Source organism: Silene latifolia, chromosome 11 (assembly GCF_048544455.1).
Source record: "Silene latifolia isolate original U9 population chromosome 11, ASM4854445v1, whole genome shotgun sequence".
Taxonomy (NCBI): domain Eukaryota; kingdom Viridiplantae; phylum Streptophyta; class Magnoliopsida; order Caryophyllales; family Caryophyllaceae; genus Silene; species Silene latifolia.
Window position 1 is genome coordinate 1,958,350 of NC_133536.1, and position 15,863 is coordinate 1,974,212.

Here is a 15,863-nt window from a genome sequence, read left to right on the forward strand (position 1 = left end):
GTTAGAATCCATTGGGTATCTAACTCCATTCCAAAAGACTCCAACCAAACATTGGAATGGAGCAAATCCATTCCAATCCATTCCAAGAGAGCCAACCAAACACCCCCTAAGTGATATAGTGATAGTATACAATTAGCTTTTTCATTGTTATATGCATCACCGGTTTTTAAGTAAATACAAACGCTACCTCCATAAACATGGTACAGCTCATGAAAATGAACCCTTGATAATTGAGATAGACCTTTATGATCAGCTTTGCAAATTTTTGTAACCTACTACAGCTATGTAAAACTGAATGATGTACGGAAATCAACATCTAAAACTCACGCTTGGTTATACCAAACCTACATGAATATTATGAATGGAATTATTTTTAAAACAATCATACGGTCGGAAATATTTTGCTCCGTATTTGGTAACATTACGTGTGGAAATCACTCGAGTTTTAGCTTTTTAGGGTTCTTTCTTTGCCCTAATTAACTACCTATCTGAATCTAGAATTCTAGATGATGTGTCCATCCTTGTCCTGCCATTCACTCTATGCATGCTAATGTTGAAACCTGTACTAGCTCCTCCTCATCGCTTTACTAACCATTAAAAATTCTCGTTAAGACGGTAATATTCATCCTATACATAAAACAGGTAAGTATGTTACCTGAGACAAAAAGGAGAATGCCTAGGAAATAACAAAGGTGTGTTTTATGTATCAAGTGGAGGTATATTAATTTTATCCGTTTTTATCTTAAGAGTGATAGATAGTATCTTCTTAAGAAACTGTTTGACCAAAATCCGCATATTGGGCCAAGGAGAAGACTGATCCATCAGAGAAGGTAGGAAGGACGAGTTGGGCCAAGTAATCCAGCACCCTTGAGGAATCCGTGAGCAAGAAGGAATTAGATGGGCTGGCAGCAGAGCAAGAAGCATTGGGCCTCAACTAGCAAGCTGCAACCCGACAGCAAAAGAGCCCATCTAGGGTGTTAATCGGCTAACTTACCAAGCAAGCAACTTAAACCCTACTAGGGTTTGGGTCCTATATATAAGGCGAAGAAGGGGAAAAAGAGCATTCATTCACATATAAAACCCTAGACATTGTACTAGCAGAATAGCTGTGCCACAATTAGTGTATTCGTCCTTCATATTACGAAGGTAGTGCAATCCTTGGAAGGGTATCGTCCCCTTCCCGCGGTCGTTTTCTACATTGGGTTTTCCGCGTCACCAAAGCTCTTGTGTCAATCTCTTATTTACGTATCAACCATACTTGCATCATTAGCCTCTCAAATAACGCATAAGACCACTTTGACCTAAATTAAACTAATTCGGTAGAAAAATACCAAAACAGTTTCCAACGACAATAGGGAGGAGAATCAACAACTTCCAACGCTGGCCGAGTATGGGTTCACAACTGGAATCGGGGGAATTCTGAAAGCACTAAATTAAGGGAAATGGGAGACAGGGTGAAATGGCCCAGGCCGCTAATAGAGGGACAAGCCTGGAGGAAGGATAGCAAGAAGAAGTGCGAATTTCATCGTGATATAGGACACACTACGGAGGATTATTGTTACACTTTGCGCAGGGAGATCAGGCGCATGTACGAGCAAGGAGACCTGAGCCACCTATTAACACGTGGGGGCAAGCAGCAAGACAAAGTAGGCTCCGCAAAGCAGGCTAAGCCCTCCACGCCGCCTACATGCACCAAAATAATAAACGTGATAACAGGCGACTCAGATCTGAGCGGTTTGACATATTCAGCAGCAAAGAGACACGCTATCAAAACCAAGGGCGACAAGCCAGAGACCTCTCAAGCCAGAGACCTCTTACAGAGTCTCCCACAACGACATGCCCGCTATCACCTTCGATGAAGTAGATATCCGCGACAGTCAGGAACACCATGACGCACTTATTATAACACTGTCAATGGCCAATTGTACAATAAGGAAGCTCCTGGTAGATACTGGAAGCTCAGTCAATTTGATCATGTTGAAAACCATAGAGAACATGAGATTCAGCGAGAAGAACCTACAGAAGAAGACCATCCCACTAGTGGGATTCAGTGGGGAAACAACTAACTCACTAGGAGAGATCGTGATCCCAACCTATGTGGGAGGAATCAACAAGCAAGTAAGGTACTTAGTCATTGATGGGCCATCCACCTATAATGTCATTCTTGGAAGACTATGGTTACATCTAATAATGAAAGCGGTCCCCTCAACATACCATCAATGTGTGAAGTTCCCTACACCTTGGGGAGTAGAAGAGATACGCGGAGACCAAGAGGAAGCTAGGGGATGCTATAAGAAGGCACTAAAGTGCACAGCTAGCCCTCCAACATAACAATTATAGAAGCAGCACGTCTAGGACGAGTACGTCGAGCCCCCAGCCGAGTCATAAAAAAAAAGAAAAAAAAAAAAAAAAAAAAGAGAAGAACTTGGATAAGCTAGAGAACAATTACACTAATATTAAGGAAAGACTAAAATTTTAATTGAATAAATATTGAGAGAGTAAATATTAGGGTTCTACAATATTGAGAGAGAATAATAATCTAGTCTAATTTCTAAGGTAGTGTCTAATTCTAAAGTGGTATGTCTAATGTGAAGTGAGTCTTTTATACTAGTACAGTAGTACTAGTCTAATAATCTAATAATAATAATAATAATAATAATAATAATAATAATAATATCCTCCTCTCTTCTCCCTCCTTTATGACATACGACACCAACAAAAAGCAACACACAGCTTCCAAATTCTCTCTGTCTTCTTCTGCCAAAAGTCACGAAGCCACAACCATACGACCGGGTATAATTTCGCCCGACCGGGCATAATTACACCCGTTAGTAACAGTGATTTCGCCCGTCCGGGTATAATTTACACCCTCGGCAACATTGATTTCAATCGATGGTTGCATAATTGCCTCCTCCTTCCTTAAATCTTTACTTACAAATTCAATTTCGTACCCAACTAAGCCAAGCCAATTGCTCGGGTAACCTTGAACACAACCCACGACCCAACCACGATGATTTATGGTCGATCGCCGGAGATGGCGGTGCTGTTTTCTGGTGTTAATCGCACCTGGTGGTCGTTTTGGTGGCTGCGGGTGGTTGTTGCGGCTGGGTTCAGAGGAGATGATGAAAAATATGAAGGTGGTTAGTATGATGGCGCTATTGGTCATTCTAATGTTAGCCACCACCACACTCGAACCTGTGACTCTAATAAACACGAGATGGGTCTGGCCTTACCCGCGGTGGAGGAGAGAAGTCTAACTCACAAGCCCAAGAATGCTCTTATCTCCCAAAACCAATTGGCAATGGGAGAAACACCCCTAGGCCTTATAAGATAGACAAGCTCTCTCTTTTTCACCGATGTGGGACTCACAAGTGGATCTATACTCCAACAGACTCTGTGAGTGCTACTCGCCAATTTAATCCCCTCTCGAATATAATGCTTACTGATGCGTACACCCAACCCCTCACCTGCGGTATTATTGGCGTACCTTGCAGAGGCACCGGAGACTGTTGCGGAAGTTGTACTTGCCAAGTTATTTTTGGCGTGAGCGTTTGCAGCTTCTCTGGTTTCACTATAGGTTGTTGAATGATCATCAACTGCAATCGACAGAAATAAATATATTAATACTCCCTCCCAGTTAGGGATGGCAGTGGGTCGAGGACCCGACCCAGACCCTGGGGGTCGGACCCTAATGGGTCGGGTATGGGTCTCATTTTTTCAGACCCAATGGGTATGGGTCTTAAGAAAATATTTCGGGTCCGGGTTCGGGTCTAAGTTATGAGACCCACACCCGACCCTTAGACCCTTTATTAAAGAAAAAAAAAATCAAAATCACAACTTTTCTGAATTCATACTGGCAGACTGTAGAAACCCAACTAAAGTCTCTTTCTCTTCCCTCATCCCATAAAGTGATAAAACTCAACCAAACTCTTTTAACAATACCACCACTCCACCACTGACACAAGAAAACCACCACCACAGCACTGATACGCGACTGGCAACCACCTCTCTAATAGGCGGCGACCGACAACCACCATTAACGGCAGATTAATAAACTCATAATGTTAAAGTAGTATGATTTTTTTTTTTAATATTATAGACCACATTTTTATTAATCTTATTCTAAAGTGGTAAACTCGGACCGCGGGTAGACCCAGACCCTACCCTTACCCATAGGGTCCAGGTATGGGTCCTCAAATTTTAGACCCTGCGGGTCTGGGTCGGGTACGGGTCTAAAGGGAAAATCTCGGGTCCGGGTCCGGGTCTAGGGGGACCCTACCCAGACCCTACCCATTGCCATCCCTACTCCCAGTCACTATATTGTTCCCATTTGATATGGGCACAATACTTAAGGAAAAGTATTAACATAGGAGTAAAAAAGTTGTGTGGGGTTGGTGATAGGAGAGAGGGATGAATTATTAGTAGTTAAATAAAGAATTGTGGGGCCAAAACATAAAGGAAAATAATAAAATAGGAGTAAAAGAGTTGTGTGGGGTTTGGTGATAGGAGAGAGGAATGAATAAAATAAGAGTAAAAGTTTCTAAAAATAGAAAGGGAACATTAATTGAATAATCCGTTTCGGGAAAGAGGGAACATTATAGTGACTGGGAGGGAGTATATACATAACATAATATGTTATGTTATGTTATGTTACTGTGTTCTTTGCATTATCATCTATGTGGATCTTGTGTGTGTACTTCTTAATTATGTGTTCATATTTTCATATTGTTATTATGAATCTATGATTGAATAAAAGGCAAGTAAAATGTTATTATGTGTTTAATCAAGTATTAATATTTGAACCTATATTATCTAAATCATGAGGTTAGGGTTCGATCCTGACCTTGCACACGCAGCTCGGAGTGTTGCGGAAGTTGTGCATGCACTGAAACGAACACTGGTGGTATTTACTATATATATATACATTGGGTAAAATGTACGAGAAATAAATGTAACTATTTTCTAATAAAATATTACAATCAATTTTTTATTTAAAAGTGATAATTTTAATTATTAAATTTTATTAAACAATTATTTTTTATTATTATAAAATGTCGACATTTTCTCCTTATAAGTTAAAACCGTCTTAATTAAGAGAGAGACTTACCGTAATTAATAATCTCTTATGTGTCATAAGGGCACGTATTAATAACCTTAATATGGTAAGATTGACAACATATTCTCATGAGATATTTAAGTATAAATTCATTGTTACCAAAATTTGTGAGATTATATTGTTAATCTCCAAATTAAGGTTATAAGGGCACATTTTAGAAAAACCCGTCTTATTATTGTGAAACAGTGAAAGAATATGGTATACTTTACTATACCATATAGGAATAGAATAACGATATTATTAGGAAAGTAGAGTTAAGTAGGATTAGTTAATTAGAAATTTGGTAGTATCAATATTATACTCCGTATTACCTAATTTGGTAATATTAATACTTCCCATTATGGAAAATGAGATGGCGACACCGGGTGTTACTCAAATTGAGCGACACCCGGGGTAAAATTGTAAATTACCTGCATATTTTGCTTTCCCTCCATCGAATTTCGAATTTCAAAGTAGTTAATTTTAAAGGGTAATCTAGGAAATCAACATTAATTATTAATTGTAACAACAATTGATAATAACAAATTAAAAAAACGGTTTTTCTAACCTATGCCCACTAGGCATAGGATAAGAAACCCAAAATAGAAAGTAATAAATGTATATTCTTGTAAATCAAAGTAAAAGTAGTTGATATTGCAATTTCCCATACAAATATCATTTATTACTTTCTATTTTGGGTTTCTTATCCTATGTCTAGTAGAAACCCAAGATACTGCGTTTTTGGTGGAGCAAATTTGGTACATCACCAAAATTTTGTTTAATCTTCAACCAAAAGCATATTTATATTTGAATGATTCCAAATTAATGAAATTAGCACCTAATTACCTTAGTGTCATGAGTTTGTGTATTATGAGATATATTTGGAGAAAATTATCCGAGGGTAATCGTCATGTGATAATTAAATCTCTCTCTTTTTTTTTGTTAAATTGGTAAGACATATGAATGTATGATTTGATGAAGATAAATAAGTGTTTGTTATGATTTGATGAAGATGAAGTATGAATGATTTGATAAATTTAAACAAATGTTTGTTATGATATGATGAATATAAATGTATGAATGTATGATTAGGCCAGGTATAGTTTAGTTTTAATTAGTATATTTTTATTTTTTTAATATAAGAGAATGTAAATTACGGTTTTATCCCTATAATATTGGCGCAAAAATGAAAACTAATTTTTTATTTTTTTATTTTTTTTTCATTTTTTTTATTAGGGTGTTACCGAACTCGGTAACACCCGGTGTCGCCCTAGCACTTCCCTAATATTATACTCCGTATTACCTAATTTGGGTGAAGGTAAGATTCTACCTTACACTATAAATACGACAATTATTTACACAATAATATTACGTAACATCAATAATATCGACATATTACGAATTTCAACATGTTTAAAAAACCGAAAATCAATGTTGCTAATAATAAGCAAGCCGTAGAAGAAGAAATTTTAACATCAAACTTTTCTATACAAGTCGCCGAACATGTAATCCAACAACATATGTCAAAGAACAAGAGCGTGGTATGCTCACCGGTGTCAATCGACGCGGTTCTAAGCATCCTAGCCATGGGGGCGGAGAATTCGACTCTAGAGCAATTACTTACGTTACTTGGACACGACGACGTGAGGGAATTGAACACTAGGGCACGTAAATTACGTGCGGTCCTCGATAATTCCCACGACAATAATGAAGACGCGCCAAAGATATCGTTTGTTAATGGGTTGTGGTTGGATCAACGGTTTTCGTTGAAGGCCGGGTTTCAGAAAGTTTTGAAGGATGTACATAAGACTGAAGCTAGGGTTGTCGATTTCGTGAATCGGGCTGATCGAGTAGTGAATGAAATAAATTCATGGGCAGAACAAGAAACAAAAGGGTTGATCAAACAAATTCTTTCGAGAAATAATATTAATTGTGATACGGTTTTAATTTTGGGTAATGCATTGTATTTTAACGGAAATTGGCATAATTATTTTAAATCGGAACATACAAAAGATGACGACTTTAATCTACTCAATGGCGGTAAAATTCGAGTTCCAATGATGAATCAATGGAACGAGTACTTTGAGTATCGAACGTCTGATAGTTATCAGGTTCTAAAGATGCCATACAAAATTGGGGACAATGAAGACGAGACGAAGTTATTCTCAATGTACGTCTTTCTCCCACGAGAGAAGAACGGGTTACCAAATCTCATGAAAGAAATTAAGATTAATCCGAATTTGTTTGTCAAGGGGCTCAAGTCTGTGAATATCAGCCATCTTTCAATCCCGAAATTCAAATTTGAATGCGATGTTGAACTTAAAGAACCAATGAAACAATTGGGCTTGTTATCGCCGTTTGAACAAACCTGTAAGGATTTTTCAGGAATGACGGATGTTGTTGAGCCAATCTATGTAAGTGATATATCTCAGAAGTGCTTTGTTGAAACTAATGAACGTGGGACGAAGGCTGCTGCTGTTACTCGGTGTCGAATCTTTATTGGATGTGCACCAGGAAGTTATAGACCGCCGCCGCCTCCAATAAACTTTGTGGCTGATCACCCGTTTATGTTTGTGATCAGGGAAGATGTTTCGGGTGCTGTACTTTTTGTTGGGACGGTGCTTGATCCCCGATAGAATTAACACTAGGTTTTTCTTGTTAATCTTGTTATGTGTGATACTTGATCTGTCTTATGGAGTTATGGTTAAGACGAATATGCTATTTTGAAGAATTAAATAGGTCCTAAGTTTCTATTATAATTTGCAATTTTGGTCTGCATATATAGGAAATTATTATTATTATTGATCTTTGATGATTGATCACCCATTTATGTTTGTGATCATGGAACCTGCTATTCATGTATTATACCCCCAGTTCTATCAGTTGTACGATGTAAAATCCGAGCTTTGTAATAAAGAATCCGAGTTTTATTTCAAAGAATACGCTTTATTAGATAGTATCTGATTTCATCCATTTACACAATTAAATATAACTTTAAATAAGCTCAGGAAAAATACACATAAGCTCGATTTGTTTTTTCTCTTGAACATAATGCTAGCATTATTGATGCGTACATCCACTCCCTTGCTGGTTGATACCATTTGCTTTATTTTCCTTCACGATCTTATAAACCGCCGCCTCCTCCAATTCATAACTAATCCTAGTCCACGTCTTCAACTTTTCAAATTTTTTTTTTTTATTTGAGGTCAATCCGCTACTAGGAGTTGTAGCGGCTTTACCCTTGATTTGAATTAAGGGAATTGGAGGGAAGGAGGGAAGTTAAGGGACTACGAGGAAGACAATTTCACTTGTTTATTTAGCAAATAAATTTGGGTTTAAGGGATTTGTCGGGGAGGGAAAATGAATTTCTCTATTTTCCTTCCCTAAGACAAATAATTTCCCCTCCAATAAAATTTGTATTATCCATAAAATGTTTTGTCATCGATTAAATTTATTAATTAAGTAACGAATTTGTTTTACTAGTGATAAAACACTTTTCCTTTTTCAATGGTTATTATCTTTAGAAAATTAGGTGAGTAGTACCGTTCAAAAACATAATACTCCCTCCAGTTTCCTATTATCTTCCCTCTTTCCTTTTTCACACTAGTTTGATTATCTTCCTCCCGTTCATTTTTTGGTAAGACCATCTCCAACAATGATCCATTCTATTCCTCAACTTTTCATCTCTCATCCTTTCTCACTCATCCAACACATCAATCCTCAAGTTTTCAATTTACAACAAAAACACCCCTCCAACAATGATTTACTTCATATTCCTCATCAATTATTTCTCTAACTTAAAATCTTATCAAAATATTATCAATAGTGGTCTCTAATTGTAGAGAAAAATAACATAAATATTTTAATATCATTTTCATAATTTTTTATTAATAATTTAATAGCATAAAATGTAAAAAAGAAGAAAAGAAAAGTTTATTTTATCTCTCCTCTGCATCTCTCTGCTTTCCCCTCTTTTCTCTACACTCACAAATCCAATATTTTATTTAATGTTTGTTGCGCGTCTTCTTCTTCGACAAACAGCGGAGTCATCTATTCCTCAATATGTTGAGGATTGTTGAGGATTGTAAATTATCATTGGAGGGCTCAATTTATACTTCCTCAATTTTATGAGCAGCTTATTATGCGTCGTTGGAGATGCTCTAAGTTTTATTCATTCTTTATTATTTTCTCTCTCATAAAAAATCAACAACTTCCACTACTTTATTCATTCTTTATTCATTATTCATTCTTTATTATTTTCTCTCTCTTAAAAACTTCACAACTTCCACTATTTTATTCATTCTTTCCCTTCTTTCTTCCCCTTTCTTATTTTTTGTGCCCAAAAGAAAGGGGAAGATAAAAAGAACTTGGAGGGAGTAATTCTTTTTACACATGTAAAATGACACAAAAAATCTAACAAAAATGAAAATAGATAACTATAACTAAAAATGAAAATAAATAACTTATCATAACTAAGGGGTATGAATTAATAATGTACAGGTGGTATTTGTATTTTATATACCATGCAGTAACTAATTAGTGTCTTACATCAATTATTGATTTACAATAGTTAATTACAATATAAGCCTTACAAGTTACAACTTTGTGACTGCTTATTGCATGGCTATAAAAAGGCTCTAAAACTTGCTAATGTACAACACACAAACAAAAATCAATAATCAGAAAAAAAAGTTGGTTTACTCGATATGTCGAGAATTTAAGGATGGTTACTATCTTAGCGGTGTTGGCTATTTTAATGTTAGCCACCACCCTTAAACCCGTCATTGCTACTCGCCAATTTAATCCCCTCTTAAGCAAAATGCTCGATAATTTGCACATCGATCCCGTTGCTTTGGCGACTCCGGCTGTTGCGGAACTTGCAGCTGCTATAACCCCGATTGGACGTCTCCCATTGGCACGTGCAAATCCCTCACGTTTTACGGTAAAAGTTGTTACTTGAATCAAAGCAATGAATAAATGGTGATCGATCGACATACTATGGATAAATGGTGATTAATCAATATATTATTCTATATTTCTATACGTTATAAATTTCTACTTGTGTATTTGTACTTGTAGTTGCCTTCTTGTTAATTACTACTATGATTGAATAAAACTCGAGTTATCATTGGTTGTTCTACTTGTACGTCATCTTGTGTATTTTTAGTTACTATATTTAGAATACGAATTCCTATTTAAAACTGTTCGTCAAGCTCAAGTCTATGAGAATGAATTAACCATCTTTTGGTATACTTTACTTTAAAATATATAGGAATAGAATAACCATAACCATATTATTAGGAAAGTAGACTTAGTAGGATTAGTTAATTAGAAATTTGGTAATATTTAGCACCAAAAAAAAGAAAAAAAAAAGTAAATTTGGTAATATTAATATTATACTCCGTATTACCTAATTTGGGTGAAGGTAATATTCTACCTTACACTATAAATACGACAATTATTTACGTATATTCACAATAATATTACGTAACATCAATAATATCGACTTATATTACGAATTTCAACATGTTTAAAAAACAGAAAATCAATGTTGCTAATAAGCAAGCCGTAGAAGAAGAAATTTTAACGTCAAACTTTTCTTTAAAAGTTGCCGAACATGTAATTCAACAACATATGTCAAAGAACAAGAGCGTGGTATGCTCACCGGTGTCAATCGACGCGATTCTTAGCATCCTAGCCTTAGGGGCGGAGAATTCGACTCTAGATCAGTTACTTACGTTACTTGGACACGAGGACGTGAGGGAATTAAACACTAGGGCACGTAAATTACGTGCAGTCCTCAAGAATAATTCCCACGACGACAATGAAGACGCGCCAAAGATATCGTTTGTTAATGGGTTGTGGTTAGATCAACGGTTTTCGTTGAAGGCGGGTTTTAAGAAAGTTTTGAAGGATGTCCATAAGACTGAAGCTAGGGTTGTCGATTTCGTGAATCGGGCTGATCGAGTAGTGAATGAAATAAATTCATGGGCTGAACAAGAAACAAAAGGGTTGATCAAACAAATTCTTTCGAGAAAAAATATTAATTTTGATACGCTTTTAGTATTGGGTAATGCATTGTATTTTAACAGAAATTGGCATAATTATTTTAAATCGGAACATACAAAAGATGACGACTTTAATCTTCTCAATGGTGATAAAATTCGAGTTCCAATGATGAACCAATGGAACGAGTACTTTGAGTATCGAACGTCTAATAGTTATCAGATTCTAAAGATGCCCTACAAAATTGGGGACAATGAAGACGAGACGAAGTTATTCTCAATGTACGTCTTTCTCCCACGAGAGAAGAACGGGTTACCAAATCTCATGAAAGAAATTAAGATTAATCCGAATTTGTTTGTCAAGGGGCTCAAGTCTGTGAATATCACCCATCTTTCAATCCCGAAATTCAAATTTGAATGCGATGTTGAACTTAAAAGAGCCAATGAAACAATTGGGCTTGTTATCGCCGTTTAAGGAAACATGTAAGGATTTTTCAGGGATGACGGATGTTGTTGAGCCAATTTATGTAAGTGATATATCTCAGAAGTGCTTTGTTGAAACTAATGAACGTGGGACGAAGGCTGCTGCTGTCACTCGGTGTCGAATCTTTATTGGATGTGCACCAGGAAGTTATAGACCGCCGCCGCCTCCAATAAACTTTGTGGCCGATCACCCGTTTATGTTTGTGATTAGGGAAGATGTTTCGGGTGCTATACTTTTTGTTGGGACGGTGCTTGATCCCCGATAGAATTAACATTTTTATTTAGAAATATAATTATTATTTTAAGAACGGTAATTATAGTAGTGCTAGTTTTCTATATTATGTCAATTATATCTTTATGATACGGAGTATATTTTAGTTAGATTAAGTTTCCAATTATCGCCTTATAATTGCTATATAAGCGACCTTTGTCATTAATAATATTCAAGCTATCAATTCATTCAATTATTTATTCTCCACATAAAGCTATTTGAGTATTTGGCCATCCTTATTGTTGGGATGCTAATCAACCTTGCACACACAGCTCGGAGTGTTGCGGAAGTTGCGCATGCATTGAAACGAACACGGGTGGTATTTACTATATACATTGGGTATGTACGAGAAATAAATGTAAATATTTTCTGATAAAATATTACAATTAAATTTTTATTTAAAAGTGACAATTTTAATTATTAAATTTTATTATTAAACAATTATTTTTTATTATTATAAAATGTCGACATTTTCTCTTTATAAGTTACAAACCGTCTTAATTAAGAGAGAGACTTACCGTCACTAATAATCTCTTATATCTTACTTGGGTTTTTCTAAAATGTGTCATTATGCCACATGTTAATAACCTTAATATAGTAAGATTGACAACATATTCTCATGAGATATTAAGTAAAAACTCATTGTTACCATAATTAGTGAGAATATATTGTTAATCTTACCATATTATTGTTATAAGAGCCCATTTTAGAAAGAAATTCGTCTTTATTATTGTGAAAGAATATGGTATACTTTACTATACCATATAGTAATAGAATCCCCCTACTACTAAGAGAATAAAAATTCTCAAAAGTTTTCCCTCCAAACTCCACCTACTTATATAAGGAAAGAAATAAAATTTTCTCATTAAACTATAATCTTTTTCTTAGAGCATGACTCTTTTTATTAAATTCTAAATTATAATTATATAATGTTTTAATCAAAATAAAATAAAAGGAATATAAAATTATAAAATACAAATCGTTAATTTTTCTTTGAAAATGACTTAATGCATACTTAAACTGTATAAAAAAATAAAATAATATTATCAGCTACGTGAAAAAACTCATTAAGATAATTTAAGCAAAGTTATAAAATAAAATCATTAACTTTATGTTAAAAAAAATTATGACATACTACGTTTTTTTTTCTCATATTAAAACACAATTAAGTGAAATATAAAAATTTGAAGTTATAAAATTTGGAATGAATCCTCCTATATACTAAGAGAATAAAATTTTCCAAAGTTTTTCTCATAAAGATATCAAGCTAAATAAGAAACAAAAATACTTCTTTCGTTAAATTATTATCATTTCATCAAAATATAACCTTCAAATAATAGTATTTTCTTTGAAAATCTAAATTATAATATTTTAATTAAAGAAGATAAATTCACTATAAGTTTATAAACTCTAAATTTTTGTTATGTATTATTATATATGAGAAAATGACTTGACATATTTTGTATAAAACAAAATATTTAACTGATATAATTAGCTTCATCACAAAAATAAAAAAAAATAAAATATCATTAACATAATTTGAGAAAATTTATTATTTGTAATCATTAGTTTTATGTTAAAGAAAAAAAATCATTAAACATATTTTATAACTTTACTAAATTCTTTTAATTAGTTCATAGTTCATTTTTTTCTCATGTCGAAATACGATGAGGTATATGAAAAATTAATAATGTATCAATTTAAAATATTTAAATAATAATTAAAAACAAAACCTCTATAGATACCGTAAATGTGTGGGATTTACACTATTAAATACCAATAGTATAATTGTTACATTCTCTAATATATCTATCTAAAAAACCGCGCATTTGCGCGGGATCTATACTAGTAACCATATTATTAGGAAAGTAGACTTAGTAGGATTAGTTAATTAGAAATTTGGTAATATTTAGCACCAAAAAAAAAACGAAAAAAAAAAAAGAAATTTGGTAATATTAATATTATACTCCGTATTACCTAATTTGGGTGAAGGTAAGATTCTACCTTAGACTATAAATACGACAATTATTTACGTATATTCACAATAATATTACGTAACATCAATAATATGTCAAAGAAAATCAACATGTTTAAAAAACAGAAAATCAATTTTGCTAATAAGCAAGCCGTAGAAGAAGAAATTTTAACGTCAAACTTTTCTTTAAAAGTTGCCGAACATGTAATCCAACAACATATGTCAAAGAACAAGAGCGTTGTATGCTCACCGGTGTCAATCGACGCGATTCTTAGCATCCTAGCCTTAGGGGCGGAAAATTCGACTCTAGATCAGTTACTTACGTTACTTGGACACGGTGACGTGAGGGAATTAAACACTAGGGCACGTAAATTACGTGCAGTCCTCAAGAATAATTCCCACGACGACAATCAAGACGCGCCAAAGATATCGTTTGTTAATGGGTTGTGGTTAGATAAACGGTTTTCGATGAAGACGGGGTTTCAGAAAGTTTTGAAGGATGTCCATAAGACTGAGGCTAGGGTTGTCGATTTCGTGAATCGGGCTGATCGAGTAGTGAATGAAATAAATTCATGGGCTGAACAAGAAACAAAAGGGTTGATCAAACAAATTTTTTCGAGAAATAATATTAATTTTGATACGCTTTTAATTTTGGGTAATGCATTGTATTTTAATGGAAATTGGCATAATTATTTTAAATCGGAACATACAAAAGATGACGACTTTAATCTTCTCAATGGCGATAAAATTCGCGTTCCAATGATGAACCAATGGAACGAGTACTTTGAGTATCGAACGTCTGATAGTTATCAGGTTCTAAAGATGCCCTACAAAATTGGGGACAATGAAGACGAGACGAAGATATTCTCAATGTACGTCTTTCTCCCACGAGAGAAGAACGGGTTACCAAATCTCATGAAAGAAATCAAGATTAATCCGAATTTGTTTGTCAAGGGGTTCAAATCTGTGAATATCAGCCATCTTTCAATCCCGAAATTCAAATTTGAATGCGATGTTGAACTTAAAGAGCCAATGAAACAATTGGGCTTATTATCGCCGTTTGAAGAAACCTGTAAGGATTTTTCAGGGATGACGGACATTGTTGAGCCAATTTATGTAAGTGATATATCTCAGAAGTGCTTTGTTGAAACTAATGAACGTGGGACGAAGGCGGCTGCTTTCACTTGGTGTCAATTCGCTCCTGGATGTATAGTAGGAAGTTATAGACCGCCGCCGCCTCCAATAAACTTTGTGGCCGATCACCCGTTTATGTTTGTGATCAGGGAAGATGTTTCGGGTGCTATACTTTTTATTGGGACGGTGCTTGATCCCCGATAGAATTAACATTTGTATTTAGAAATATAATTATTAATTTAAGAATATAATTATAGTAGACTTAATTTTCTATATTATGTCGTCAATTATATCTTTATGATACGGACTATATTTTAGTTAGATTGAGTTTTCAATTATTATCGTCTTGTAATTGCTATATAAGCGACATTTGTCTTTAATAATATTCAAACTATCAATTCGTTCAATTATTTATTCTCTACATAAAGCTATTTGAGTATTTGGCCATACCCCTTTCTCGCATCTTTCCCTCAATTATTTCAATCACAGAAGTTATTGCGTGCCACTGTTCCATAGTTCAACGAGTAAAAAGTGGCCCCTTTATCGTAAACGTGATCGTTTTATAATACTCCCTCCGTCCCGGTCATTTGTTATCTATTTCCATTTTTGGGTGTATCAGTGAATTGTTATCTATTTCTATTTTTGATAAGTTTTATATGTAAAAGTAAGTGTGCAAGTGGATGAAATAATACTATTATATTTTACTTTGTTAGACATCCACTTGCATTTCCTTGGTCTTTGTGCTAAATACAATAGATAACAAATGACCGAGACGGAGGGAGTAAAAAGTAACGATTTCTAAAAAAGCGTTTATTTTAGAATAATACGAGTATAAGGTAATTACCTTTAATATAAAATGGTTATTTTTTAATATAAAGTGATCACTTTTTAAGTGATCGA

The 15,863-nt window shown here is 34.6% G+C and overlaps 4 protein-coding genes across 4 annotated transcripts; all 4 read left to right on the plus strand.

The window, feature by feature from the left end:
- The first annotated feature begins 1,836 nt into the window (after nucleotides 1-1,836).
- On the plus strand, nucleotides 1,837-2,331 carry LOC141612577 (uncharacterized). The gene has a single exon (XM_074431388.1). The coding sequence runs from the start codon at nucleotides 1,837-1,839 to the stop codon at nucleotides 2,329-2,331; it is 495 nt and encodes a 164-aa protein (XP_074287489.1).
- A 4,173-nt stretch (nucleotides 2,332-6,504) lies between these two features.
- Nucleotides 6,505-7,731, plus strand: LOC141612578 (serpin-Z2B-like). The gene has a single exon (XM_074431389.1). It carries the CDS (start codon nucleotides 6,505-6,507, stop codon nucleotides 7,729-7,731), a length of 1,227 nt encoding a protein of 408 aa, XP_074287490.1.
- Nucleotides 7,732-9,818: 2,087 nt separating this feature from the next.
- On the plus strand, nucleotides 9,819-11,575 carry LOC141612579 (serpin-ZX-like). Its single transcript, XM_074431390.1, has 2 exons — nucleotides 9,819-10,037; nucleotides 10,637-11,575. The coding sequence occupies exons 1-2, from the start codon at nucleotides 9,819-9,821 to the stop codon at nucleotides 11,573-11,575; spliced, it is 1,158 nt and encodes a 385-aa protein (XP_074287491.1).
- A 2,347-nt stretch (nucleotides 11,576-13,922) lies between these two features.
- Nucleotides 13,923-15,167, plus strand: LOC141612580 (serpin-Z2B-like). The gene has a single exon (XM_074431391.1). It carries the CDS (start codon nucleotides 13,923-13,925, stop codon nucleotides 15,165-15,167), a length of 1,245 nt encoding a protein of 414 aa, XP_074287492.1.
- Nucleotides 15,168-15,863: the final 696 nt, after the last annotated feature.

What these genes read in the sequence shown, in the direction of transcription:
- LOC141612577 (XM_074431388.1), top strand. Translation starts at nt 1,837, where the DNA reads ATGCCCGCTATCACCTTCGATGAAGTAGATATCCGCGACAGTCAGGAA.
- LOC141612578 (XM_074431389.1), top strand. Translation starts at nt 6,505, where the DNA reads ATGTTTAAAAAACCGAAAATCAATGTTGCTAATAATAAGCAAGCCGTA.
- LOC141612579 (XM_074431390.1), top strand. Translation starts at nt 9,819, where the DNA reads ATGGTTACTATCTTAGCGGTGTTGGCTATTTTAATGTTAGCCACCACC. An exon ending in CAAATCCCTCACGTTTTACG is followed by an intron (nt 10,038 to 10,636) that starts GTAAAAGTTGTT and finishes TTTAAAAAACAG; the next exon opens with AAAATCAATGTTGCTAATAA.
- LOC141612580 (XM_074431391.1), top strand. Translation starts at nt 13,923, where the DNA reads ATGTCAAAGAAAATCAACATGTTTAAAAAACAGAAAATCAATTTTGCT.